We start from the raw sequence: 27,975 nt of genomic DNA, 5'->3' as shown, positions 1-27,975 counted from the left end.
ATATTAAATGGACGCACAGAACTTAGCGAATGCACAGCAACCTGGACAACCAAACCCAGAGAATATTCCAAATGAAGTTAGAATACAAACTGCAATGGCAAACTATGGTCAAGTGCCAACAGATGTACAAATGCAAACTGCCATGTCAAATGACGCTGCGTTAGGTTTGCCACCATGGTATGCAAATATGAGATGGAAAGAGTTTTATACAAACCCTGAAGTGGGATATAAACAACTTTATGCAGATGACGCGAACACAGGAGTTGACCCAGAATATGTTTTCTACCAGAGGAGAAACAGAATGTATGAGCTCCAGTTAAAGAATGCTATGGAACTCAACAGGAAACGTAAGAGACTAGGCGGACATTAGATTTTTACATATAGTAAAATGGGTTTCTTCAGTAAGATAGGAAACTTCTTTCGAAATGTTGGAAGAGGTATATGGAATGGAATAAAAACCGTAGGAAGAGGAATTTGGAACGGTGTCAAAAATATTGGTAAAAGGGTAGGTCAGTTTGTTGGTATTATACCTAAAGACCCTGAACCAGAAGAACAAGCTCCTGTTATACAACAGCCTGAACCTGCACCACAGTCTAGTTGGCAACCAAATCCAACACCTCAACCGTATTAAAAAGTTATATTTTTACCGTTCGATAGTAGTTGTATATGAAACTAAGTTCTAAGTAAAACGCATGGTATAATGGAATTATTCTTTTTCTTCCATCTGTAGTAAACCATACTTGAAAGTCTGAAATACTTCCACTTGGTGGTTCGTATAACTTTGTAGGTTTTTCGTAAAAGTCATTTGCCAAGCATAAGAAAGAGTTTTGGGCGCCAGAAAATGAAGCATGAACAATAATAGCAGCTGGGTCGAAAACATCTTTAAATAAATATGGTTCATCTCTTGCATATCGACTGTAAATATTTGCTAAAGGAAGTTCGACTTTCTGATTTAACATTCTTTGCAAATAATACCATGACATTGCAGTGAATTCTGTATATATTTGTTCGTCTTTATTTGGATTGTTTTCGTAGATTTGAAATGACACTTGTGAATTTTGTTTGTCATATACAATTCTCACATAAAGTGTGCTCTCGGTATTTGCATATTCATCAGCATATTTTGCATAACATGAATTTATTTTATCTTCTATATTTTTTAACGCAGTCTGTAGAGAAGATGAAAGGTCAACTTGTATTAGCTCAATTTCTTCCCACATTTTTCGTATCCCTTCAGATATATAATCTATATGAAACCTTACAATAAATGGAAAACTTTTATCTTCTACAGACACAAACTTCATTCTACGAAAGCCAATAGCTTTTGTGACAGATGGGTCTCTTAGCCATCTTAATGGGTAGTCAAAACGATAGCCTTCATGCTTTACGGTCTCTGTCTCAAACTTTTGACCGACATTAGTAAAAAGTTCATCTAATGGTTTAGTTGTAGCAACTCTTGAATTTTCTTTTTCTATTGGAAGCATATTTTATCTAGAATAAAAATGTCGAAAGATATTGCTTCCATGAGAGAAATACAACACAACCGACAACTCATTATGCAAGCTCTAAATAAGAACACAACAAACTTTTCAAACTATTCTAAGATATCTGAGTCATTGAAAGAAGGAAACTTAAAACTGACATTAAACCCAATGACAGATGAGTTTCTGTTTCAAGACAATAAGAACCATACTGTCTGTATAAATCCAACAAAAGGAACTTTAAACGAGAAACCTATAAATGAACTTCTTTTGAAAGCAGATGTTGACAACAAAGCTGACAAAGAATATGTAGACGATGCAATAGCAAAAGAAGAAGAAAGAGCTAACAATGCTTATGCAACAAAAGAACATACTCAACCTGAACTAGCAGACAAAACATATGTTGACAATAAAATGTCAAGTGAAGTGACAAGAGCTGAAAACGAATATTCTAAAAAGACTCATACACATTCTATATCTGAAATAACAGACTTACAAGAAACCTTAAACAGGAAAAGTGCCGTTGGACATAGACATTCTATATCTGAAATAACAGACTTACAAGAAACCTTAAACAGTAAAAGTGCCGTTGGACATACACATACCATTGCAAATATTACAAACTTACAAGAAACCTTAAACAGGAAAAGTGCCGTTGGACATAGACATTCTATATCTGAAATAACAGACTTAAACGTTAGCCTTGAAAAGAAAGCGGATAAGGATTGTGTGGCGAGTAGGTTAGAGAAGAAAGCAGATAAGGAATATGTGGATGAAAAAGATAATGAAATTATAGAAAGGGTTGAATGGTATCATGGATGGACATCGAAGATTTTAAAAACTAAAGCCGATACAGGATGGGTTTCAGGATGTTTAGACCTTAAAGCAGATAAAACTTATGTTAACGATGAGTTAGAGAAGAAAGCAAATAAGACTCATACACATGATTTCTTCACAACTGTTGCTATAGAAAGTATTGAAGGAACGGTTGAAGAAACTGGTGGGGATGCATTATATTGTAAACCTCCTAACTTTCCACAAGGTTTAACATCGGATGACGACATAACGACGATGAGAAACATTAGATGTAAAGATGTTTATGTCATGAAGGATGAATATAATATTAAATTCACTGCTCAAGATTTATATGACAAGAAAGCAGACAAAAAAGAGCTTCAAACATTAAAGACAGAAATACTTCAAACATTATATCCTATAGGCTCTATTTATACGTCAATGAACTCTACCAGACCAGAAGTAGTACTTGGTTTTGGAACTTGGACTCAAATAGTCGACAGGTTTTTGTATTGTGCAAACTCTTCAAAGGAAACAGGTGGAAGTAAAACGATTTCAGGTGAAAATTTACCTGCACACAGTCACTACATAGATTTAAGTACATCTCAAGCAGGTTTGCATAGTCATAGATTTTGGGATTGGTCAGGAATGACAAAAGGTAAAGGATATGATGTTAAAGAGGACGTTAAGTTTGCTATAAATTGTTACTGGAATAACACTGAGGGAGGAGGAATCCATACACATCGCGTTTCAGGATATACGCAAACAACGGGACAAAGTAAAGACTACATGCCACCTTACATGACAGTTTACGCATGGTATAGAATTGCTTAGTCGTCATTTTCAACTTCTTTAGCATATTCGTCAGGAGTTGTCTTATATTTGTTAGGAACTGTCTTTGAAAGTATACCACCTTGAACTTTGACAAGTTTGAAACGAGGTCTGACAATAGTAGTTTTATCTTCTGCTTGCAGTGTGTACATTTTGCCATGTTTGCCTAAAACTTCATAATATTCTCTTGTATACTTTCTTCTATTTTTACGAACACGAATGTGAGTACCTGTCGGGTTCCCATTGTTGTCATAGTCAATAGTAATTTTCATATGGGTCGCGTTTAGGTATTTCTATTTTTACTTTGTCACCTTTTCTGAAGTTTGAAGCCCGGCATTCTTTCTTGTTTGTCTCTCTTTTGACTAAATTATTAAATATATAGTCTTTCTCTAAGTCAGGGTTGTTTTTCATTTCTTCGGGGGAGTGGTTTCCCAAACCTTTTTGTTTACGGCTATTGTAAATATTTAAAACTTGTCTCATCTTTGCCATGGAGAAGTGTCTATATTTGTCGTCATATGACATTTCATTTGCTTCACCACCTTGTGGTTGGTTTAAGTCTCTTAACATTTTATACAACCGTCAATGACACCAAGAGCAGAATGGTTTTGGTCGACAATGAAATATTGGTTTACATTTTTTGAACGCAGATAGTTTTTTACATCATCTGATTTGAAAGAACTTTCACAGTCAGATGTCAGTTTTGTTGATGGTATTGTCAACGAATATTGTCAAAGCAGTTTTCACATCTAAAATATTTTTGGACCATAATGGTATGGCTTCACAGTATCTTGTGTTTTGACCGACAAATATTAGCCAGTATGGTGGTCCATCTGTTCTAACTCTCGGAATGTTTTCCAAGATATCCATAAACCAAAGCATTTGGTGTTGAACTAAAGATTTTATCATGAGTGCTTTCTTTGTCGCTTTAGAAACATAGGGGTCCTTGTTTGGATTCGTCATTTTTTACCCTATAAGAAATGGGTTTATTTGGCGCATTAGCAGGAGTTGCATCCAGATTTTGCCCGCAGTGGGAACAATAGCCAGAGGTGTATTTGGAGTTGGAAGGAAGATTTTGAGTACATTAGGTATACTTAAAGAGAAAGCACAACCTATTATACAAACTGTACAGAAAGGTTGGGATGTAGCACGAGATGCAACAAATCTTATTCCAAATCCTGAAACAAGAGAGAAAAGTTCAAGGATGGATGGACAATGTAGGAAGACAAGCAGGAAACTATTATAACAAAGCAAATGACTACTATAACCAAGCAGGACACTATATGGACCAAGGTGAAAGATTCTTTAACAGAGGATATAACCATGCACAACAATGGGTAAACAATAACCAACCTCAACCGCCTCAAACGTGGGGAATGTAAAGTTTTTTACTGAGATGAAATGAACAATACAGCATTGAGACAAATGGGTTCAAGATGGATTTGTCGGCTTCCAGCAGTTACACAACGTGTTTGTCAAGTTCTTCCTATACCTCAGGAAGTTTTAGACCGACTTAAAAAAACAACAACAACCAGTTGAAAACAAACCAAACTAAAATTTTTTACTGAGATGAAATGACCGAAGAAGTTGAAACGGTAGATTTGACAACCAACAAACAAAAAGTTCAGAACCATTGTCAAAACCTGTCAAAGAACTTACAGATGAAGAGAAAAATTCAATAATAGAAAGTGCCAGGTCTGGAAATACAAACCCTAACTACAAAGTCACTTTTCATAAAAATGGAACGGCAAGTATCTCAAAAAAGAAACAGACTCTCACAAATAAAATATTGAAGTCTGAAGGAGCTTTCGAGACAACAGATGGGAAGGTATTCTTCACTGACCAACAGTTCATTATAGAACATCTCATTGACTTAGAGTCGAAATATTCTAAACTTTACAACAAACACAAAAAGTTGAAAGGAAAACAAAAACAAATGGCATATGATATTTATGAAGATGTTGACGACACAACTGTTCCTGCAAGTGAAGTAAAGTCAGAGAAACCGAAAAATGACGAAAAACCGATAGAAGAAGAAAAACCAAAAACTGAAGATAAACCAAAACCAAAGTTTAGTTTGGAAACTAAACCAAGTCAACCTTCATAGCTGGTATGGGTTGGCGTCAAAGACTTATGGCAGCAGGCGGTTATGTAAAGTAAAGAAAAAAAAACATATTTTTTTATTTTTATAAAAATGCCCCCATATAGAATGGATAGAAAATCTGCTAGAATAAAAGCAGAGTTGCAAAGATATGGTTGGAGAGTTTCGAAGAATTTTAAATATAGGAAGGGAAGACCCATAAAAGTCTATGACAAATTGTCTGGTCTTCGCTACGAAATGGATTTGGAAACAGCACGTGCCAATTATCCAAACAGACTAGAGAGGTTAGAAGAAGAACGTCTTATGGACATGCCTTTCGATGTGTTAAACATTGCATGAAGTAAAATTTATTTTTTAAAAAGTGACATTTTTTAAATTTTATTTGAAATGTACGCTGAGTTTGTTGGAGAAGACCGTTGGAAACTTGTTTGTTAGATGAGAAATATGAAATGGCATACCATTTTAAAACAATATATTTTTACATATATTAAATGCTTCAGGTTGAAAAAAAAGAACAAAAGTAGCAGATACAAAACCGTTAGACTATATCTTTACAAATGCTGGTAGGACTATTTCAGATGAAGAAATTTCATCCCGAGTATACAGGTTTGACTATCCAATTCGTTGGCTTCAAAGTCCTTCAGATGCAAAGGCAATAGGATTTAGAAGAGTTTTTGTTTTCAAATAGAACTAACGCATTTATGTTCGCAGTATATTTTCATGGGCAGTATAAAGGTTCTGATGGTCTAATAGACAAATTTGACGAAATGAGAATCTTTACAGTTCGTTCAGACGAAAGTCTTGAGAAAACTCTAAAATGACTTTCAAACTCAAATGAACAAATATTATTGGGAATTTCAAGAAAAATACGACTCTTTACTAAATGGAACATACTATCTGAAACTAGAATATGACAAGATGAACTCCACCGTTCATTTCAAAAGATTGAAATTAACCCTCCAAGAGATACAGAGTTTTTATTTTGGAAAGTAGACAAACGTTCCATGGGCACAATTTCTTCGGTTACTAAACCAGAACGAACCATTACCACCAGATGGTCCATTTAAATTTATACTTCCACCAGCAGATCTGACAGTTTATAGAAACGTGTTTGACCCTCAAAATGTTATGTGTCATGCAAGTTTCAGTTCAAGCAACAATAGTTTTCTATGTATTGGTAAGGACTTTTATGACTTTGCTTCTAAATTCTACGAACCCACTAGTAACAGTTTTCTCTGACTTTCAAGTTTGGTTCACAACAAATGGTGTGCAACATATTATTCCATTGTACTATATATTCTTTCTGACGAAGTATGTTGTCATTGGAAGTCTTTCGTTTAGCATGTAGTGGTCTTCAACAAGAAGTAGGTCAATAGTTCGAACAGTTTCACATTCTTTTGGTATGTATCTCTTTTATTTCATTATATCTTGAGTCATTGAAGTAACCAATGGTAACATTAAATGCTATACCTGTTGCGTCAGAAATTTCTTGTACTTTACTTTGAGGAAAGTCTCTAACACGAATGACTTCTCTCATGTGTCAATAGTTTCTTCATTTACTCCAGCCTGAATGCAAGCATAAACGAAACAATTGTCTTCTGTCATAAGTGTTGCAGTTCTTTGTTCAGTTCATTGAAGATTTGGTAGCGTTCAAGATTTATAGGTAATGTGCAAAGATACTTCCAGAACTGACCGCTTCTCTTCTTATAAAACTTCTTTTCACCATTATCTTTCCAAAAGCTTTCTATAAGTGCTGGGTTTCCTGTTTGCTTAAGAGCTTCCAAAATGGCTTTCTGGTCATTTGTCAGTGTGCTTTCATCTCTATATGGTCTCTTTTTTGGTTTGCCTTTCTTTACATCTGACATCGTTAAGCCTTCATATTCTGTTAAATCATACATCTTTATTTCAGTAAGATTCTTTATGTTTGTCAAGAAGAAGTCATAGTGCATTTCAACAATACCTGCGGCATTTGCTTCTATCTCTGATATAAAGTTCTCCTTCAAGAGCTGATGTAGTAATGTTCCATATTATTGAGGTTTAACGTAGAACATTCATACTTTCCACCAAGTTTATAACATACCATCCATCTCTGTTGTGAGTTTATTTTAATCTTCTCTAAGAGTCTCATGAAAACCTTACCGAAATGTTTGTGTAAATATTCTCTGTTTGGTTCATCTAAAGCTTCGATGTTAAAGTCAATGAGTCTATTGCCTGACTTCACATTTCTCTTCCTATTCTCTTCATCTTTCTTTAACCATCTCTCACCTTCTTTTGGTTTGTCGTCAATGGAACGAATGACATCGTTAGCTTTGCGAACTTGTTCTATAGCACTTTTAAACATCTCTCTTCTCTGTTGTTTCAGTGTGTCGTCTCTTCTTCTTGTTTCACCAACGTTTGCATTTGTTATGTCAAACATTTCTCTTCTTACTTCATGAGGTACTGAACGTCTATGATATAAGTCAATAGCAACGTCATTTAAAGGAAAAGTTCTTGCATGGACTTCGTCCTCGCCGCGTTGCGGCTTTATGAACTCATGAATTCTATCATAACTTATTGCACCATTATAGTCATTGAGGATGTCAGCGAGTGCTTTTTTGTTTGTCGCGTAATGTTTTGCAACATCTATGTTAGCTTCTGTAAGAAGTTGTTTTATTTCCGAGTGTTCTAACTTAGACAACTTCCGATACATCTTTAGTAGGAAATAAAAAAATATTTTTTGAAAAAATTTAGATTAGATTTTTTTTAAGTTATTTTTCAAAATAATTTAATATTTTTATTTTAATGAAACACATGCAAGATTGCAAGTTCTTTTCATACAATGCTCTCGCTAATGCCATCAAGAATGAGTTCAATAATGCTTCAAATGTTAATGTTATCTTTAACAAGAAGTTTGTGAAAGAATCTAAGTTCGGTCAGTATGTCAGACCATTAGCTATCGTCATTGACCGCAAACGTTATACTTCACAAGAGTTAGCAGTAGTTTTGAAACAAAAGGGTTTCTTCGTGAATGTCAAAGATACTCATTATACTGTTATAAAGAACTCTAACATTGACTTCTTCAGTATTGCTTTAAATCTTTCCGAACAGAAAGAATATAAGAAGGGTGAAACAAATGTGAAATATTATCCTTCATCTCTGAAGACAATAACGAACAAAGATGTTATACAGAAATTCTTACCAAAGGTTGAAGAAGCTTCTATTGACATTGACGAAGGAAGTGAAATGGTTGAAGAAATTGACCCTGACGTCATTTAAGCAAAAATATATTTTTGGTTAGTCTTCATATCGACATTTTACAACACTTAAATGGTAAAAACAAAATAAACTTGACGAAGTGAAGATTTGCACTTCGTCGATTATGATCGACATGGAGCGTTTTGTTTTTATCATGGTTTTCTCCACTATGGTTCTAACGTGGCACCCGACGAGATTTTTTTTCATTCTTCCTCTTTGAAGTTGTCGAAATATTCTGTTATCTTTTCTTTCAGTAATGTTAAGTCTTCTTTGAATGTAAGTATTGTGCAACCTTTGATGTCATAGTGTGTTTGAGGAAGTGTGTCTTGAACTATCTGTTTAACATCTTCATTCGGTGTCATTGAAATCGGTAAGTTTTCGCAATAGAACCAATTTCTGTCAGATTTGTAAATCTTAGCAAGGTCGTAAAAGCTTTTGTTGTTTCTTCTGACTAAATGCAACATAACCATGTCACTGTCTTCTTCTTTCTCCAACTCTTCAGTATATATCATATACTTATAACTCTTTTCCTTTCCTTTTGGTACTGAACGTGGTATTCTTTTCTGTATGCTTTTGTCTTTGGATTCAATGACTTCATCTTTTGCTTGAAGTTTCTTTTCCATATCTTCACGTTCTTGTCTGTGAAGTTCGTCAAGAAGTTTACAAACATACCATGAATAGCGAGCTGAAGCCCATTGTGCCACATTATTTACGAGAAGTCTATGAACATAATATCCTCTCAAACCGTTTGGCAATTTTTCACGGTTTTCATAGAGTTTTGGCGACTGGGATTTTTTATCTACTCGCTGTTCTTCACTGTTTTCAGAAAAAAGTATGTCTCGCTGTGCTTCGCTTAAGAGTTCAATGGTGCTTTGGTTCCTAAACCAGTCTTTAGGAAGCTTAGTGTCTGGAGCAAAACAAGCCGTCAAAATACTTTGCATCTGGTACATATCGTCTTTGACCGAACGAATGAGTCTCAATTTTTTGTTATATTGTATGTATTCATATTCTTCATTTATGGCTTCATGAACGATAGCAGTTGTTGTGTTCTCTGTTGTTGACATATCTGTCTTTATATTCCGGATAAAAAAATATTTTATAAAAAACTAACTTTATTTTCTGACTTTCACAAAAGACCAAAAATAAACGCTTTACATGTATTTTTCAGCAACTTCGTCAAATAATTTTATAGCTTTATCTATCTCATCTACTTCAAACGTTTCTTTACCTTTCATGGGAGCACCATACTTTTCTCAAACTTTTCAAGTAGTTCTGTTTCTGCAGCTCTCATATCATTAACGAACACAACCTTGACTCTATTGACTGTACTGTCATATCTTTGAGTTATATTATATGTTCTTCCTATCTTATATCTCTTTGTATTGAAGTCCTTCGGTTTCTGAACGATGTAAAGTAAGCCTTCACTGCAACGTTCCGTATTGAATGAACCATAAGTTATGAAGTTATATCCAACAACTGGGTCTAACCATAACAAAACTATTGGTATAAGACTTTTGTCAATGAGATATGCTGTAGTTCCATAGAATCTTACTGATATCATAAGCTCAGGATTTCTTGTCAAAATTTTCTGAGTTGAAGCATTTCTAACCCAGTCGTTTGTTTTCTTTCCAGATGGAGATATAATGTCTGACAAAGAATATTTGTTGTATTTCTTTGAGTATCTTACGTTTAAATTACCTATTCTAACCACTTTGGTGTCATTGTCTATCTTTCTAACTGTTTCAAACTCAACCTTTAACATTACTGTTCTTACATACAAGATAAAAAGTTAGAAAAAATAATGTTTATGTTAGCATGTTAGATCTAACACGTTTTCTAACCACTTTTCTAACATCGAACTATTTACAAGCGTTTTACATGGTATATGTTGCGATGGTTCATGACTTTAAACAGTTTTGTAGCTTCTATTTCTTCACGAAGGATATCAAAAATTTTAACTATGCCGAAGGTTTCTTTATATTTCTTCTTGACATCAGATAATAGGAAATCGTCAGCAGTTGGATAGTTTTTGTTCAGAAATGCTAACATGTCCATTTTATCTTCTGCTGGTTTCTCTACTTCTTTCTTTAAGTCAGCATAGTCGTTTCTCATACGTTCTATCTCTTTGACGGAGTAGTTATATTTCCTCATTGCTGCTTTACATTTTGAACATTGCGGATTCATTTTTGCGTTATACATTGAAATTTGACCTGCTAGAACAACTAAGGCGTCAATGGTTTTCTTTAACTCAAAAGTTGTTGGTTTTATTTGTCCATTCCATATTTTACATCTTTTATCTTTATCTCTTATCTGCCATACACATTCAGCAACTAATGAAACAAAGTTGTCGTATGTCTTAAACTCCCCAGATTTATATATGTCAGAGATGTTCTTATATACCATGTCGCAATCTTTGTCCATAACTTTATGGTTGCAATGATATCCTAGAAATCATAGTTTACTTTACGTATGAACTTCTTTATTTCTACTGAGTCAGTTGGTTTCACTTCTATTTCATCGAATTCATGAATAGTGAGCTTTTGTTGTTGGATTTCAGGCAATTTGGGTAAATGGTCAATAATATCCTGCATGTCATAAAGATACTGTTCATTTGTTTCATCTTTCGCACTACAGTCTAAATTACTTGTTAAAAGTTCTTGCTTAATTCTTTGTATTTCTGTCTCAAAAGTATATGAAGAAGGAATGAAGCTTTTCATCTCTACTAACATAGATGTTGGATTCATAACTAAAGAGTTTGGTGAAGTTGTTGTTTGAAGTGTTGTAGAACCTATTGTTGAAATCATATCTTTACATACAAGATAAAAATTTTTCTTAGAAAAAAATTAGCGTTATTTTTCTTTCATAAGGAAATGTCAAAAATTCATGATTTTCGAGAGTTTTAGACCATGTTAGAAAAGTGGTTAGAAAACGTGTTAGATCTAACATTCTAACATAAATAAAGTTTATGTTAAAATAAATGGTACCATTAATGATATCATGACTGTTCTCGTTCATGTCTGATTTACATCTAATGAAAAAGTTTAGAAGAATTTTCTTATTCTTTCTGGCTTATTTTTGTCTTTCCAGTACTCCCGCTCTAATGGTCCCAGATGTGTTGGCTTTGACTCTCTCAAGTTCTTAGATGGTATAACATCTTCAACGCCTCCTTCATATCTTACTTTATAAGTGTCATCGTTTATGTTATAGTTAAGTATTTCAATAACCACTCCTCGCTTTGCTTCGTCAATGGTTTCAGCAAGTTTGCCATTACTACTTTCGACTAATTTATGACGAGGATAAAACGCAATAGAGTCGTCAGCAGCTTTTATAAGATATCCATTACCTTGCGTAGAGTCTACGATATAATAATTTCGACTTAACCTTAAACGTTTCTTTGTCAACGGTTTGTCGTCAAGAACTACACGAACTTTTGTACCAGGAATGAGGGTAAATTGTGTTGAATTTCTGATATTTTGTGTTTGGCTTCGTTTCTTTTGTATATACTTTTCTTCTTGTTGTTGTGTCATTGAATTTGGTGTATGTCCTGTTGTAGAATTTGTTGAGGAATTATATACTTCGAGAAAATGTTTCATTGTTTCTTCGGTAAAGTCTCGCTCTTGATTTAAATCTCTGAGCGTTCTTATGAAGCGATTAATGATACCTAAAATATTATGGTTATGGTCTTCAGTAGTGTAGTGAGTTATGTTATGCTTAATGAGAAATTCTGTGATTTCGTTGCTGAGGTATGCACTGTCTTGGTCTGATGTTAAAGTACTTGGGTTATGTTCTGCTACAAACTTTTGTAAAACTCTTAACACTTCACGAGTTCCTTTATTTCTCATTATATACGCAAAAGCTTTGCGAGTGTTAACATTAATGAAGATGAGGAATGGTTTATGTCCTCCTTTTCTGCTTTGAATGAGAGTGTCAAATTGGTATGCGTCAGGAGTGTTGGAGTAAATTGGTAAAAAGTAGTCGTAAGGGTTTATTTTTGTTTGATGTACAACATTTTTGTCAAAGAACTTTTTAACTTCAGCTCTGTTAGTAAATCCCCAACTCTTTGCAGCTTCATTGAACTTCTTAAATGACCTCCATGGATGTTGTTCGAATACTTCTTTCAAGCTCATTTATGTAAATAAAGATTTTATTCTAGGCTCAAGCGCGTTCATTGAACGCGGTACCATGCGAATATAGTCACAAATGGTGGCATATAATCTACCCGAGCCTGTTGGATTTGTTGTGAAAGTGTGTGAATGATTTCCTGCGGTTCCACAGAAAATACCTGCGCTTGAATCTACTGGGTCACTTGAAATATCATATCTATGCATTCCCTGTCTATCCGAACCTGCTGCAAGATTTGTATAACCTCTTTTTGTTATTGAATGTGAATGACTACCTGTTGTGTTTGTAGTTCCTGTATGAGTGTGCGGTGGAAGGTTTGCTTCTTTAATTTTCTTCGAACCACCTGTTTGCTTTGAAGAGTTCGCACAATAGAGGAATTTATCTACAATCTGTTCCCACGTACCAAAACCTAAAACACTTGCCGGATTTGTTGAGTTCATTGACGTATAAATAGAGCCTATAGGATATATGGTTTCAAGAATCTGGGCCTTCATTGTTAGAAGTTCATGTTTAACGTTTATAGTTTTATTGCCTTCTACAATATTTATATTGTTTGTTATTAAACCATTAGGAAAAGTAGGAGGATAAATTCTTTGTTCTTGTACAGTTGCACCGTCTCTTCCTGTTTTTGTTACTATTTCGATGCATGCCTTAATTTCTTTAATCTTGATTGTTTGAAATTCTTCATGCACGTGCTCTTTATCGGCTTTTCCATTAAGCGCAGCATTTACTTCCGACTTCTTTGCATAATTTTCATCTACATAAGTTTTGTCGGCTTTCTTATCTAACATTGCTGGTAGTTCATGTGCTTCAAAGTTTCTGGCATGACCTTCAATATTCCTGCAACTGTTATCTAAATTGTTTAGTGTATCTTTTACGCTTGTACTTGGATTCTCTAAAGGTGCACTTGAACCAAGGGTATAGTTCAATATTATGTCGTCTGCTCTAACAGTAGTGAAGGATTTATGTGTATGGTTCTTGTCGGCTTTACTGTCTAATGTAGCTTGAAGTTCATTTATATCGGAGATGTTGTGTTTATGAGATTTCAAAACTTTGTTCGTTGCTTCAAGTTCAACTTTGTCAGCTTTACTTTTAATAGCATCTTCAAACGTTATTTTTGACTTAACTCTCAAAGTAAATCTTGGTTCAACTAATACACCGTTAACATTGAAAGTAGAGGCATAAATTTCACCGGTATAACCAAATGCTTCTGGTGCTTTAGCTACATCATACTGTACAGTACAGCTTATGTCATAACCTTTAGCACGAATGTATTTATATCTTCTTTCATTAACATTTTTTGTCTTCGCTTCATCACTTCGTGTTAAATATCCATGGTAGTCGTTATAATCTGTTCGTCTGAAGTTATATAATGAACGTGGTTCTTGACTTTATCACTCAGAGCTAAAAGCTCATTTTTGTTTGCTTTTTCGGCTAATTTCTCATTAACATCATTCACTTCTAATTCAACTCTTCCGCCAGAACTCTTATTATCATTAATCTTTTTCATTAATTCGGTAATTACGTCATAAAGACTATATTCTGTTTTCGGTTTTGTAAATAATGAGTCAAAATTTCTTTTCATCATTACATCGCTGACATTAATGATATCACCAATTCCTTTTTCATTTATTCTCTTCATTAATTCTGCAATAATGACGAATATATAATCTGTTAATTTATTCTCTTTCATCGAGGGTTTATAGAATGTTTTGAAATTGAATCATTAACTCCTCTAAATAAATCAATAACTTCAGGATACACGTTTTTAATGTCTCGAATAACCCGACCAGTATCCTGTTGTTCATGTTCTTCGTTCCCGTCGTTACGTGTTTTATATCTCTAACCATCATCAACGCAGCCATAACCGGAGGGTTGTTGCTATCTGTTCGAAAATCCGTCCGTTATGTACGTATATCTAAATAATTTCTTGTGTTTGTTAAAACATTTGAAACAAGTCTTTTAAAACCATCTACAAAATTTCCTGTTTCACCTAATGTTCTTTGCAGCATTTACAAGCTCACCCATTCCCCTTTTGACCCCAAAAACGTCCATATTGCATTTATTTCACTCTGTATAGTTGTCCATTCAGCGAAACTAACACCCGCATTCGCTAAGCTGAAAATGAAAATTCAGTGGATCGAACTTAATTCCACCTTCTTTTTCAATTTCAACGAACTCACTAACATGAGATTTTAAATATTCTTTCGTTAAAATTGTTTTCCCCGATGTATTTCATTAACGAAACTATCACCGTCAAAAGTTAACGAATTCAATTTCGTCGTTGATGCTTTTATTTCATACACCGCTTTATCGATAGTTTTTGGCTCACCTTCTTTAGAAGCATATGAAACATTAATGAATGAATTATATGTATTCATGAATGAATTAAATCAATGATTTTCATTAATGACGCCTTTAATGATTCATTTACTGTCGAATCCCTTAAAGTAATTAATGAACTGTCATTTATGAAAGGTACACTGCAAACCGTCAAGTTTGGATCAAATGCTATAGTTGGTGCAGGAATATTAATGATATAAGTCATTAAATCATTAAGTGACGAATAATGTTGTCGTTTTTGATTTAATTTCTTTAGCATCTGTTATATATGGTAATTTTATTTCTGTAGTTTCTGAATTAAAGATATTCGCTAAAATGTTTTGTAAACTTTTGAACAGCTGTGTAAACCGTTGAATCCGAACTCTTACGATTTCACCATCCTTAATAAAAGGCATTGCACATGGTGTAGTGCTTGGGTCAAATCGTTCGGGATTATAATTCAACATATATTCTAACGCTTCATATACAGACTTATATACTGTTGTGTCGTTCTTCATGACAACTTCACCATTTACAATGAATGGCATAGTACATGGAGTTAAAATAGGCGTCAAAACTTTCATAGTCCTTCCATGTTATGTATTTCTCGGTATTTCCATCAGAAATAACAATATATTTGTCAGTAAGTGTGAGAGAGTATTGACCAAATATAAACGTTTAGCTCTGTCAGCTTCATACGCATATGCAGCCTATACTCATATTTTAATGAGAATAAAATGTTGTTCTATTTGCAAAGTACAGACCCAAACGAATACGGGACAGTAAAGCTACAAACAAACTTAGTCTACAGAATGAGGCGCTTGCATTCAGAATGGTTGACTTCAATACTATCGCTTCATTCGTTATAACAGATGAAACAGATTTCATGGAGCTTGAAATAGATGGAAAGAAGCATGAAATAAGATTTCACAATAATGTAGAATATAAGATGGAAACATTAGCTGGAGTGTTTAAATGCTCTCATAAATACTACAATAAACAAGGATAACGAAGAAAACTTAATGAATGTTAAACTTATTGCAGGAGTTTTGAAGTTCAGTTATGCGAAGGAGTTTAAGATACCAAGAATGAGTCATAGAGTACAACTTCTTTTGGGAGCATACCATATGACATTTCTTTTGAAAAGTGTTGACAAAACGATTGAGATGAAATCTGTTCCATACGTATGTTATGGTAATTGTTTGTACATTGAGTCAAAAATAGCTAATGTCACAGGTATTTCAGAAGTTAATAGTAAAGGTTCAGTAGAATATAAATCCTTCTGTTATGCAGTCAATTCAATGTTCATTCCAAACGTTCCTGTCATAGCAACTCATTTAGGTAAATGGGTTCGCATTAGTCCTCATAATTTGAAAGACATGCAATTCAGACTTGTTGACTTTCAAGGAGAGCCTGTAAACTGAAGGCACCAGTGCGAATGACTGTTGAAGTTGACTTTTAGAAAATATTAAATGCAACAGCTTACAAGAGAACTCAGAGCTAAAAAATATAAAGTATGAATGTTATGTATTAGGTCATGAACTTTGGTTGTTGCTGTTTGATGAAACAAATGAGTTAGTTATGTCAGTCAAGAGAACAGAAAAATATTGTGTTAGTGAAAACTGCACCAAGTCAATAAGATTAGGTTTGGCATTATGAGATGAGTTCGATACTGTTGAAGAAGTTTTGGATAGATACTATAAGTTGCTTTAATTTACTAAAACATATTTCAAACAAAGCTTATAGTCAGTAGATAGTTTTGTATACTCGTTCGAATATTTATACTTAAACTCAACTCCTGTAGTTCCTGGTGTTTCAATGATGCGGATGTTACCTATTTTCATGAATATTGGCGTTTGACCACAGCATTCGATTTCAGGGTCGAGATAGTCAATGACACATTGTTTCCCTGTTATTCGTGATATAACATTTTCAAGGTCCTCCTTTGTTAGAATTATTTGGTTCTTACTTATAAGATTTTATCAAAAGCTTCTTATCGTCTTTGAGTAAAATTGTTTGGTATAACTGAAGAAGGTAATGGTCTACGTTATCTGAAGGATTTGTTTGAACATTTATGTAAGGGTTGTCGTTGGCTTCTCTTGAAAGAATTTGGTCCAGTGGTGGATACTCTAACTTAACATCTGATGTAGCGTTAGCGTTTGAAGCTGTGTTTAAATTCACGGATTTCAGCTCTGGTTCTTTTTCTTTCAAACACTCTGAACTATAGTTCTTTATGACAATATTGTTTGTCGTTCGTGAGTCAACATTTGATGTTGGTTCAATTGGAACATTAACGGCACCAGCTAAGATGGATTTGCTTCTCATTTCATATAGAATAAAAACCTTTTATATGTATGAAATGAACAATATACTCGACAAGGGTTTGAATGTAAAGCTAACGAATGAAAATATTGTTGAATTTCACTGAGACAGGAGCTGTGATAAAGATGTAGAACTACTGACAAAAAAGAGCAAAGGGAAGAAGCAGGAATATGAACAAGGGTGGAAGCCTATAAAAATTTATGTCAATGATGGCTCAGGAGGTTCAAACATAAAGTATGCAGAAAGTTATAGAGTTTATGCGCGCTAAAAAGGTGAAAAGCCTTCATTTAAGAACAGCTATTCTAACCCAATCCTCAAAAGCTAACGGATGGGGAAGTGGATGATATGAATGACAGCAAAAATATTAACAGAAATGGCGACAGAGATGCATGGAATTTGTTTACCATCAGTCAATTGAAGGTTAAACTTTAAAACAATGTTGGTCGTTCCCATGGAATATTTTTGACTTTAATGGGTATTAGTCATGATATGAATCTCAAGGTATGAACGAGGAGAGATGAGAGACTTATATGCTTCCCAAATTTCTTCAAAAGGTAATGTTATACCTGACTGTTTCCAAATGAGTTCAATATCATAACGTGAGAAACCTGAAAGATAACGAAGTCAGTTATGAGACGTTTTATGTTTAAAGCAAGAAAACGCCATGTTTGCATAAGTATTGCTACAGTTAAATGGTAATGTCTGACTTTAGTTATGATGTTGCTAATGGTGAGTCAGGCTTTGACACTAAACCTTTCCGGCGAAGTCGTCACAAACGAGCAGAGTGTTTGAAGGATAATTTTTTGAAGGGGTATTTTGAAAGTTTGATAGAATGTAGTTTGTCAGTCGTTTCATATCGTAAACTCCTGAGTACTGACGTAAGTGGTGTTTGTCAATAATTCTTTCCATCTCTTCTGAAGTCTTTTGCATCCTGACTGTATGAACTCTACAATAGCATAATATTTTCTCTTACGTCGAATGTAACGTTGAAGAAATTCAATGAGTTCACTGTCTGGAACTTTAACGACAGATGCTTGAACTTTACTCATAAATGTTTTCGCTGTTGAGTCCATAGAGTCTGAAGTTGCACTGATATAATGATTTGGTCATAGTAAGAGTCGTTTCCTAAACGCTCTGTTATGAGTTATGACGAATGAGGTTAAATGTCTTACCTGAACCCATCTTTCCACAATAGAAATAAACACCATTTGAACAGAACTCATAGTCCTTACTGAAAGGAAGAATGAGAGAAGAGTTAAGTTTGTCTGTAGTTTCATTCATGTCTTCATCTACGTCATGTATTAAATGCTTCATTTTATCTCCATTAAAATGCAAGTCAGAAATATTCAGAACATAGCACCGAGTCTAACTGACAAGAGTATAAAGATATACTATGAACACGTTATGATGAAACCAACCAAATTCAAGAAAGTCAGTATACTTATGAATATCCAAGACACTGGGTAGAGTATGTAGGAGGTGAGAAAGCTATTGAAATCAGACAGGTTCGAAGTATTCCAGCAGGAAAACAATATTATTGAAGAACTTTAATGTTTTGAGATATAATGATGAAACAAAGAAGCAAGATAGTTTCCCTGTTGCTGTGTATGTGAACTTAGATACAGGAGATGACATAAAAGTTTTTAATACAAAACTTCAAACGGTAGTGAGAGAACAACTGACTGCGGAAGGGCATCCATTACCTTCAGAAGTTACCATAGCATATAATTTTGAAACAAACTCAATAGATTTTAAAGTCATCTCTGCAAAGAAGTCAGGATTTACATTTAATGAAGCAGATGTATATTCGAATGAAAACTTCAAAGCTATTGCATGGTTAGATAATGACGATTGCTTTAAGAAAATATTTAAATTCAGTGACTCAACGATGTCAATAGATGACCTTCGTGGAATGTTACCATCGACGTTTACAGTTGAAGGTTCAGCAGGATTGCTTACAAAGATTGTCAATTGGTGGCGTTTGGTCTCGTGAGAACATTGTTATAAAATCCAGTATAAGTGAATTTGCTGAAGAATCTATATTATGTCTTTCAACTATATGTATTCGCCGCCGAAGCATTATAGTATAACAAACTTTGTCAGTAAGTTTAACATAAGACTTGTCGAACCTTCTTCAATGAAAGATGTTGTGCTACCTAAAGATGGAAAGGATGGACTCATTATTGAGATGATTTTAATTGCATATTAAATGAGCTTGTTCTTAAAGGTCATTCATGATGAAATAACTGTTGTAGAAGATGTTAGCAATTGTTCAGACATTTTATTGAGAATAGATGAGATAAGAAAGAAGTTAGATAGACCGCAAAGCGGTGAGGGCGAAGCCCGTGAGAATGTTTATGTTTCATTGACTTTCTCCAGTAACGAGAACTTTTATGAGATAATATTGAAGAGAGATGATTTTAATATGGTGTAAATGGTAGCTTGGCAGCTTTAGGCGCAATGGGAACAAAAGCATTAGCATTTGGAGCAAAAGCACTTGGAGCTTATGACGCAGTAAATAAAATGAGTGGAGGAAGGGTTTCAAAAGACATTAGATGCAAATAAAGGAAAGATTGGAGGCTGGGTTGCAAAGAAGTTAAGATTAAATAAAATAGGGCTCATAAATAAAGCATCCAATTTGGTTGCGACTGAGTCAGAAAATGCTTTAGGAAAGGACGATGAGTTTGCAAAACACGCAAAGACTTAATGACCAGATGAAAGGTGAAACAATGCATTTAATAGAGTCGATGGAACTAAAGAAAATGTTTCTTCTCCACCAGCGGTTTATCCATACGGACCTTATGGAATGTATGGAAACCCTTATGAACGACCATTTGACCCATTGACTGGTGGAAGTAACTGGTATCATTACGGACGAAGAAGAAAGACAGTCAAGTTGGAGACAGACGTGAAGAAAGCAACTAAAAAGAAACCAAGGAAGAGAGTTATAAAGCAATGAATTCAACAGGGTAGAAATGAGGTTAGAAATCGGGTTAGATCTCACCACTTCACCTAAATTTATTTTTGTGCTATGTTTTCATACGTGTGAGGGTGGTGATATCATTTATTTTTTATTTTATTTTTTAAAATTATTTTTATTTTATTTGATGTAATGACAGAACAAAAGCAACTCATACAAATCAAAACATATAACAAACATACATTTTAAACATTTATTCTTCCTTCCTGAGCATAACATGTTCTTTCAAATACATCCGAGACCAGTTGACTTTTCATTGACTGTTTATAAAGATAGAATAGTTATATCATTAAACCATACGATGACGAAGGTAAGTTATGTAAATTGTACGTTAAGAAGTTAGAGAAAGTTTATGGCTTCAAGTATGACTACAATAGGGTTAACACTGATGATGAAGATATATGAGGAAATTTATGAGAACATTAGTGAAGTTGTTAGTGAGAACGATAGTGAGGTGAAATTGTTGGCGGCTTTGTAAATATTTAAGGTTAAGTTAGTTTTTGCGTTCATGTTGTAAAATATACGTTAACGGTTTTGTAAAGTGTCAAATTCACAAGTATTGGGTAAGGTGGAACGCAGTGCCACCATACCCAAGACTTGTATACTAACTTTCGCTCCTGACAAAGAACTTAGTTCCAGGAATACAGAAGACTTCTGTGCGTTGGAAAAGCTGATGTCCTGGAACGAATTTGGCAATTAGAGACTTCTTTTTTCCGAATTGTTCAGGAGTTTTCATGACGACAGTAACAACATCTCCATCTGCGAGGTCTTGTTGTTGTTCGGAAAGGTAAAGAGCAATGATATGAATGGTTGCTGCGTTGAATTCGAGAAAGTCGAATTCAAATTGTGTTGTCGTATAACATTCAAACCATTTTGTACAGTTGTCTCCGAACTCGTCAACGTATTCATCTTCGTCATATCCGTAACTAAAGACTTGGAATTCGGCAATTCTCGTGTCGAATGACCGTTGGATGTAACGAGGAAGATTTTGACGAACTTGGTATAAAGTTCTCAACATTATAAGCTTAGTAAGTGTTGGAAAATACTGAACTAAGACATCGCTAAGCTCAATTGGACTTGGAATTGTCTTAGTAAGTTCAATTGAACTAGTAATTGCTTTGTTCAGAACTTCACAGAACTGAGTATTGTATGTAGCGTCTGGTTGTGTGTTTTCTTCGGCGTCTTTGAGATATTTAGAGCAAATTTGTTGAAGAATTTCTCTTAATTCGCTGTTAGACTTTTTGGTGGTTATTCTAACCGCTGTGCCGGTTCTTGGAGGTTGTGGGGCTTTGGCTTTGGTTAGCGGTTGAGAATTGTTAATGTTTGAATTGTGGTTAACAGCGTTGGCTTCCATTAGATAAAAATGAACTGTTTTTTCGGACCACTCATAGAAAAGTTTGAGATAAACCGTTTTCGTCAACGGAGACCCCCTCTATTTTTTTATTTTATTTAATAGTTACCGTTGGAAAAACGGTTTATCTCAAATATTGAATGAACTATAAACGTTTTTTGTTTTCTATATATACTTTTTGTCCAACGGTAAAACTTTTTACACAACGGTTTTTGAGAGTCGTCGCCGTTGACTTTTTTGTAGAGCACTCAAAATAGTATAACTTTGTCCGGACAAGTAAGGGTCTATCGTCGCTACAGGAAAAGTTACAGGCGTTCCAAGGAAGTATACTTTGAGAAGCCTTTTCTCCATTTTAAAACAAGATAGGACGGTTATTTTACAAAACTGACAACACTTTGACCGAGTAGTTTTTTGTGCTGAACAAAAAGTGTCATATAAACATCTGTCAAAAACCGCTTTTTAACTTCACTTAAAATGCCACGTAAGCTACGTAAGAATATACGTAAGAGGAAGGGAGCATTGAAACATCCAATAGTAAAACTGACACCACAACAACAGTTGCAACAACAAATGATGAATGACCCCACTATGTTGCAACAAATGTCAAGCAACCCTATGCTTTTAAACCGAGTTATTGGTGCACAGAGTGGAGGTTTAAGAGCGGCACTTTTAGCGAAAATGGCAGGCTATGGTGGAGCTGCAGACGGAACAGCTTATAACCCTCAAAGTCAAATGAATTTGAGTTCACTCAAAAATCAAATAACAGATGTCAAAAAGTCAAACATAGACATACAGAAACAAATAAGTGAAAACGAAAAGAAACTAGAATATGACAGACACACAAAGAAACTCAATGAGTTAAACGTAGAGAAAAAGAAGAAAGAAGAACAACTGAAAGAACTAAGTACAGAGGAATATGCGAAAAAAGTGTCAGAAAAAGCAGCAGAAGTAGCAAAAATGGAACAAGATGTTATAAATTTGAAAAACCATACTACTCAATATAAAGTACTGAAAGATGAAGAGATAAAACAAAAAGCCATGAAGACATATATGGATAGCGATGAGTATAAAAAAGAAGTTGAAGCAAATGTAAAGGCAGAAAAACTTTTACAGTTGCAAAACCAAACCGTACAGTATGAAAACTTAGCACAAGAAAGTAAAAATAACGACGCAGCCATGCAAAAAGCAATGAAAAGCGCAGAATATATAAAAGCTAATAATGACTGGTTAGATGCCCAAGCCAACGCTAAAGCAGCCCAACTTATAGGGTCAATAAGGACAAAAATACAAGCGGATGAAGACAGTTCAAATGAAGCTTTAATGAATGCTGACTTTAAGAATGCCTTCGAAGCTCTTCATAGTAAGGTGAAACTAGTGAACGACTTCTCATCTGGAAAGAAACTGAAGTCTGAAGGTTTCGACAACGAGTTAAGAGAAGTAGCACAAAATATGACGAAAATAACAGATGCAGCAACGAGACAGGCAGTTCAAAGTGCCTATGACGCCGTTAGAGCAACTGTTGTGGAAAGTCAAGAAAAAGAGTTACAACAGACCAAAACAGACCTAGTAAATGCTTTCTTAAAAACGAAAAGTCAGGTAGGACATTATGCTGCAGATGGAACATATGTGCCAGCTGGTGGAACTTATATACCACCAAACCCTCCAAGAGAAGCACCTGCACCAGGACTACCTAAAACATTTACATCGTCACATGGACACAGACACAGGCATGCACCAAAACCAACACAACAACCAACAGTTCAAAATCCAGCACCACAACAACAACCAAAACCAACAGTTCAAAATCCAGCACAGCAACCAACAGTTCAAAACACTGCACAGCAACCAACAGTTCAAAATCCAGCACCACAACCAAAACCAGCACAACAACCACCTCCACAACCAGCACAGCAACCAACAGTTCAAAACCCTGCACAACAACAACCACAAACAGAGCAAGGACATAAAAGAAGTAGAGAAAAAGGAAACCAAGAATTCTTAAAAATGCTTAAGGAAGATTATGGTTACCCAGATACTCTTGACTTTAGTGACAGATATAAAGAAGCTATTAGAAAGTTCAAGGAAGGAAATACTGACCCGAACCTATTTAGCTTTATGGCTCAGCATCAAATCGGATATAATCTCAAACCTGGAAAATACAAGCTCGCTAAGGGATATGATTTAATAGCATATCATCCAAATGACATGAATGAATTTACTCCGAGATATTTGATGTCAGAGCTAAATGATAATTCAACTCTCTTCATGAAACGCGTAAAAAATAGAGACGGAACGAAAGAAGAAAGGTTTATGAGTCCGGATGACTTAGATAGGGAACTTGTTAAAAACGGTCTCGGAATATATGAAATGCCAGCAGATGAGGTACAAGAAACTCAACAGGAAGAAGTTCAGATACAACCAGACATGGAAGAAATAGTTCAGCAACAACAACTAGAAGAGCCTGAAGGAAACAAACAAGTCCCTCCTTTGGAAACTAACTTCACAGAACTAGATGAAGATTTGGAACAGCCGAAAAATCTTGACCCTCAACAAGAGTATGAGGTGAATATGGAATCTTTCCAAGAGTCTAAGAAAAATTCGGCTGACATAGTAGAAGAATATCGAAAAATGTTCGCCGACATACAAAAGACTCCAACATCAGATGAAAATATTCAGCATAGAATGGAAGTACTGAAAGAAAATGTACGCAAATACAATAATCCTTTTTACTTACGACCATATAACGTTCAATCTTTGGCTGAACTCGGTGAAAATAAAAGGTTAAATTTCAACAAAACATATAGAAATGAAACATTGTTTAAAGTTCATTCAGAACCTAACCAATATGGAAACAAACCTACTTTTGTTTCTGCAGACTATGGAACTACAATGAGATGGGGTCATAAAGCTAATCCGGATAGGTGGTTCATAAACTTACAACCACAATTCCAAGAAGTTGTAGACGCAATGGAAGTGAATGGTGAACCAGATATAGCTGGTATTTTCAGCGCGGCTTTAATGCCATTGAAAGATATGAAACATGCAGATATTTTGGACCAGTATGAAATGAACATGGCTGAGGGAAATATAACACCTGACGTTCTAGAACATTTATCTCAAAGAACTACACAGAACCATAGAGATGGTATATTTGGTGAAGAGTTTAGAAAGAAAGTTAGGGAGAGAGAAGGAAGAGAACCTATTGTACATGACCTTGCAAACGAAAGTTTGCAAATGTCATAAAAACTTACTTTGCAGACAATGAACTGAGAAGGGATGAATATTTAAGAAAACTCAAATGGACAGTACCAAATGAAATGTTAGTATTGAAAAACATTTCCTTGACAAAATAAAACCAACTACAGAAATAAATGACGCAAGACTGAAACGTTGGGTAAAAGCTTTCCCATTCACAAAAGATATTATTGGTAACATGGAAAGAAAACCAGAATGGCTACAAAAACATATATTTGGAAACGAGCTTATTCCATATGGACAAGCTCTGTTTGAAGAGCTTGAACCGGAAACTCAGGAAAGAGTCATGCAAACAATAAGCGAAGACTCAAATACAAACTATGACAAAATCTTTCTAGGATATAGGTTTACCTGAGATGGGCGACCAGAGCCCAAAGGCAAAAAGGACATGGGAAATTTACAACATACTAGGTGAACATGAGGCAAAGATGCAACAACTTGAAGCAGAGGGCAAGTTACCAAAAGCGACACCAAAGAAGAAGAGAAGAGTAGAACAAAGTGAAAGTAGTGAAGAAGTAACTTCATCTAGTGAAAGTAGTGGCAATGAAGGAAAAAGAAGAGTTAAAAACTCAGTCAGGAAGAAAGTAAAGCTTGGTCCGAGTGAGTTCTATTTATGACACATAAATCCAACTATTCTATATTTTTACCCATATGAAATGTACGCCGCTCAGAATATAACGCCAACAGTTTTGGATGCCATGAACGGAAATGTTTCCGAATGGTATAACGAATGCGACAATGCCATTAGAAGGTCAGAAATAGTTCCTGGAACTTACGAATATACAACTGCTGTTTCTTATGGAAACGTAGGTGAGTTTGGAGAAGGTTCTTCAACAACAGTAGATATTGCTTGCGACAGGTTTCATATAATTTCTATTGACAACTCATTCTTATACGTGGAACAAGACATTGAAATAAAACCTTCTGCCAAGTTGTCTGACAAGAAAGGTTGCAATGGAATTTTCTATGTCGGATACCAATATGCTCCAGAAGTTTTCATGGATATAAGATATATTCTAACTCTGACTTAGTTCAAACAGTAACATGGGCAAACTATGAATGGTTCGCTTGAGAAACTCAGTACAACCACAAGCTAGAGAACAAACAGACCAGTATGCAAATATTGAGAAAATAAGAAGACTTGACCCTAACGTTCCAGGAGTTTATGTTAACCTTTCTGGACAAACTGCAGCAGCAGTAACCAAAGTAAAACTGAAACTTAGAGTTCCTTTGTCATCTTTCCTCATCTTCAGGTTTTAAGATACTTGCCAAACTGGGCAGGAAAATTTCTATCGAACTTACTCCAAGCAAAAATAACTTAGTCATTGCACCAACACAAGACCCATTCACTATTACAGATACAGCTGGTGGACTGCCAGCATACCATTTGGAATGTGCAAAGAGAAAGACTTGACTTTGGTTTCTCAAACCTCAACATGAAGTAAACTACTACTTCTCAGGAACAGGAACAATACTGCTTGGGACACAGTTAAGTTTACATGCGAAAGTTTGAATGCAAGAGAATAGAAAGCAGACTTGCAGTCTATATGTTGGACCCAGATATTTCAAATGCTTTAGCTGCCAAATATATTGCAGTTCCACTTATGTTCCCTATACACCAAATATCTGTCAAAGACTTTGCAGGTGAAGTTGGAAACCAAAATCCAGGAGCCGCAGGTGCAAGAACAGATATTGCTTTAACAACTGCAATGAAACATGCAGATACTATGTTTGTACTGTTCAGACGAACTATAAATGACTATTCTTGTTTCTACAACCCTGGTATTAAATATCATATAAACATAGATGGCAAATATTATCCAAGAAAGAATATTCTACAGTTGAGGATATGAGGTCATACAACTTGACATTAGATGCTATGAACTTTAACAACAACTTCACAACAACATTAACCCTGAAATGCAAAGTTCTATTATGCCATATGTGAAAGTATGGACTCATACAGGAGGTCAAAAAACTCAATATACAAATGGAGACCGTTCAAACTTTTGGCTTGGCATTCCATTTGCTGACTCAGAAGACTTTATGGGTGGTATTTCAACTGTTGGTACAGTTCAAATACAATATACTGGTGACAGAGACGGTCCAGATGAATTGAGAGCAAAGAAGTTTACAAAACCAATAGCACTTTTCACGGAAGATGCTCTTTTGAAGATTCGTTCGATGAAACCTGCTGGGGCTCCTCAGATTGGCATAACGACAGCTTCCATCGAGCAGATTTTGGCAGCAGGTCAGTAAGTTGTTCTTGAACTGACTTCTCTCCGTCAAATATTGACAGTACGCCAGTTTTGACATAATATTGTATTATAAACTTTCCTTTAGTAATATCTGTAAGTTTTGAAGTTATATTTTTGTCTGCTTCAAGAACTTTCACCATTTCAGTTATACCAACTTTCTTTGCTTTATGAAAATATTTTGGTTCAGCAAATATTGCTATTCTATAACATTTTCCATTGTTTGTGTAAAGAACTATTCTGTCAATGTATTTGTATTGTTTGTGAGTATAAACTTTGTTCTGCTTCAATTCAATAAGATATCCGAATACGTCCATCTTTTTATTCTAAGTAAAATGTCATTTCCGAAAAATAGAAGCGTAAGTGTTTCAAAAGGTTTAATGGCGGTGGCAGATGTGAAGTTAAATTCACCAACTCAAACAAACAGTCAAAGTGTTGTTGTCAATGTCAAAGACAGAGATGTTGAAGTGGGGAAACCATACGAAGACGAAGATGGTATAACAATTGTTCCTGTAAAAGAACCAACATATCCTGAAGTTAACAGAGACTTAAGTTCTGTTGCAGATATTCGAAACGACTACCAACAACTGAAAGACAAACTTCAAACTCAGGAGAAGATTTGTCAAGCTTTAAGTATAATGTTAAACTTGGTCGAACACAACCCTGTAAAAGTGAACTCATATGTCATTGCACCTCATGAAGTTTTGAAAGAACTATTGAAACTTTTGACAGAGGCAGACGATATAAACATCAAAGAAATAGAACCCGACATTAGTTGCTGTGGTGTTTCATATAATGTCATTGACAAGATATACGTTATGAAAGGAGGTGAAACGTTGAACTTAAAATATAGTTTCCCAGACGTTATAAAAATATTTGACGACCACAACATTTCATTAAAATTTATTTGCTAAGTAAATGGCAGAAGA

The 27,975-nt window shown here is 34.9% G+C and overlaps 15 protein-coding genes and 1 pseudogene across 16 annotated transcripts, besides 2 other annotated features; 10 read left to right on the top strand and 6 right to left on the bottom strand.

Moving 5' to 3' along the window:
• Positions 1-27,975: part of a mobile genetic element that runs on past both edges of the window.
• TVAGG3_0949950 (uncharacterized protein) lies at positions 8-370 on the top strand (the record flags this gene model as incomplete). Its single annotated transcript, XM_051253213.1, has 1 exon — positions 8-370. The coding sequence occupies one exon, from the start codon at positions 8-10 to the stop codon at positions 368-370; it is 363 nt and encodes a 120-aa protein (XP_051078787.1).
• On the top strand, positions 389-631 carry TVAGG3_0949940 (serine threonine-protein phosphatase family; the record flags this gene model as incomplete). Its single annotated transcript, XM_051253212.1, has 1 exon — positions 389-631. The coding sequence occupies one exon, from the start codon at positions 389-391 to the stop codon at positions 629-631; it is 243 nt and encodes an 80-aa protein (XP_051078786.1).
• Positions 636-1,220, bottom strand: TVAGG3_0949930 (uncharacterized protein; the record flags this gene model as incomplete). Its single annotated transcript, XM_051253211.1, has 1 exon — positions 636-1,220. The coding sequence occupies one exon, from the start codon at positions 1,218-1,220 to the stop codon at positions 636-638; it is 585 nt and encodes a 194-aa protein (XP_051078785.1).
• On the top strand, positions 1,686-3,110 carry TVAGG3_0949920 (phage tail repeat-like family; the record flags this gene model as incomplete). Its single annotated transcript, XM_051253210.1, has 1 exon — positions 1,686-3,110. A coding segment is annotated over one exon (1,425 nt), but the record flags the coding sequence as incomplete, so codon positions are not given.
• Positions 2,331-20,411: a mobile genetic element.
• Positions 5,314-5,544, top strand: TVAGG3_0949910 (uncharacterized protein; the record flags this gene model as incomplete). Its single annotated transcript, XM_051253209.1, has 1 exon — positions 5,314-5,544. The coding sequence occupies one exon, from the start codon at positions 5,314-5,316 to the stop codon at positions 5,542-5,544; it is 231 nt and encodes a 76-aa protein (XP_051078783.1).
• Positions 7,010-7,894, bottom strand: TVAGG3_0949900 (annotated as a pseudogene). The gene has a single exon. A coding segment is annotated over exon 1 (885 nt).
• On the top strand, positions 7,987-8,460 carry TVAGG3_0949890 (uncharacterized protein; the record flags this gene model as incomplete). Its single annotated transcript, XM_051253208.1, has 1 exon — positions 7,987-8,460. The coding sequence occupies one exon, from the start codon at positions 7,987-7,989 to the stop codon at positions 8,458-8,460; it is 474 nt and encodes a 157-aa protein (XP_051078782.1).
• Positions 11,944-12,566, bottom strand: TVAGG3_0949880 (integrase core domain containing protein family; the record flags this gene model as incomplete). The annotated part of the gene is made up of 1 exon (XM_051253207.1): positions 11,944-12,566. A coding segment is annotated over one exon (623 nt), but the record flags the coding sequence as incomplete, so codon positions are not given.
• On the bottom strand, positions 12,833-13,352 carry TVAGG3_0949870 (keratin-associated protein family; the record flags this gene model as incomplete). Its single annotated transcript, XM_051253206.1, has 1 exon — positions 12,833-13,352. A coding segment is annotated over one exon (520 nt), but the record flags the coding sequence as incomplete, so codon positions are not given.
• TVAGG3_0949860 (uncharacterized protein) lies at positions 16,930-17,208 on the bottom strand (the record flags this gene model as incomplete). The annotated part of the gene is made up of 1 exon (XM_051253205.1): positions 16,930-17,208. A coding segment is annotated over one exon (279 nt), but the record flags the coding sequence as incomplete, so codon positions are not given.
• Positions 20,790-21,539, bottom strand: TVAGG3_0949840 (uncharacterized protein; the record flags this gene model as incomplete). The annotated part of the gene is made up of 1 exon (XM_001291581.1): positions 20,790-21,539. The coding sequence occupies one exon, from the start codon at positions 21,537-21,539 to the stop codon at positions 20,790-20,792; it is 750 nt and encodes a 249-aa protein (XP_001291582.1).
• Positions 22,011-22,613, top strand: TVAGG3_0949830 (protein of unknown function, DUF4106 family; the record flags this gene model as incomplete). Its single annotated transcript, XM_051253204.1, has 1 exon — positions 22,011-22,613. A coding segment is annotated over one exon (603 nt), but the record flags the coding sequence as incomplete, so codon positions are not given.
• TVAGG3_0949820 (protein of unknown function, DUF4106 family) lies at positions 22,713-23,785 on the top strand (the record flags this gene model as incomplete). Its single annotated transcript, XM_051253203.1, has 1 exon — positions 22,713-23,785. A coding segment is annotated over one exon (1,073 nt), but the record flags the coding sequence as incomplete, so codon positions are not given.
• Positions 23,847-24,779, top strand: TVAGG3_0949810 (protein of unknown function, DUF4106 family; the record flags this gene model as incomplete). Its single annotated transcript, XM_051253202.1, has 1 exon — positions 23,847-24,779. One exon carries the CDS (start codon positions 23,847-23,849, stop codon positions 24,777-24,779), a length of 933 nt encoding a protein of 310 aa, XP_051078776.1.
• Positions 26,838-27,050, top strand: TVAGG3_0949800 (protein of unknown function, DUF4106 family; the record flags this gene model as incomplete). The annotated part of the gene is made up of 1 exon (XM_051253201.1): positions 26,838-27,050. The coding sequence occupies one exon, from the start codon at positions 26,838-26,840 to the stop codon at positions 27,048-27,050; it is 213 nt and encodes a 70-aa protein (XP_051078775.1).
• TVAGG3_0949790 (protein of unknown function, DUF4106 family) lies at positions 27,427-27,960 on the top strand (the record flags this gene model as incomplete). The annotated part of the gene is made up of 1 exon (XM_051253200.1): positions 27,427-27,960. The coding sequence occupies one exon, from the start codon at positions 27,427-27,429 to the stop codon at positions 27,958-27,960; it is 534 nt and encodes a 177-aa protein (XP_051078774.1).

Source organism: Trichomonas vaginalis, chromosome I, assembly GCF_026262505.1.
Source record: "Trichomonas vaginalis G3 chromosome I, whole genome shotgun sequence".
Classification (NCBI taxonomy): Eukaryota; Parabasalia; order Trichomonadida; family Trichomonadidae; genus Trichomonas; species Trichomonas vaginalis.
This window is presented reverse-complemented; position numbering and strand designations above follow the sequence as displayed.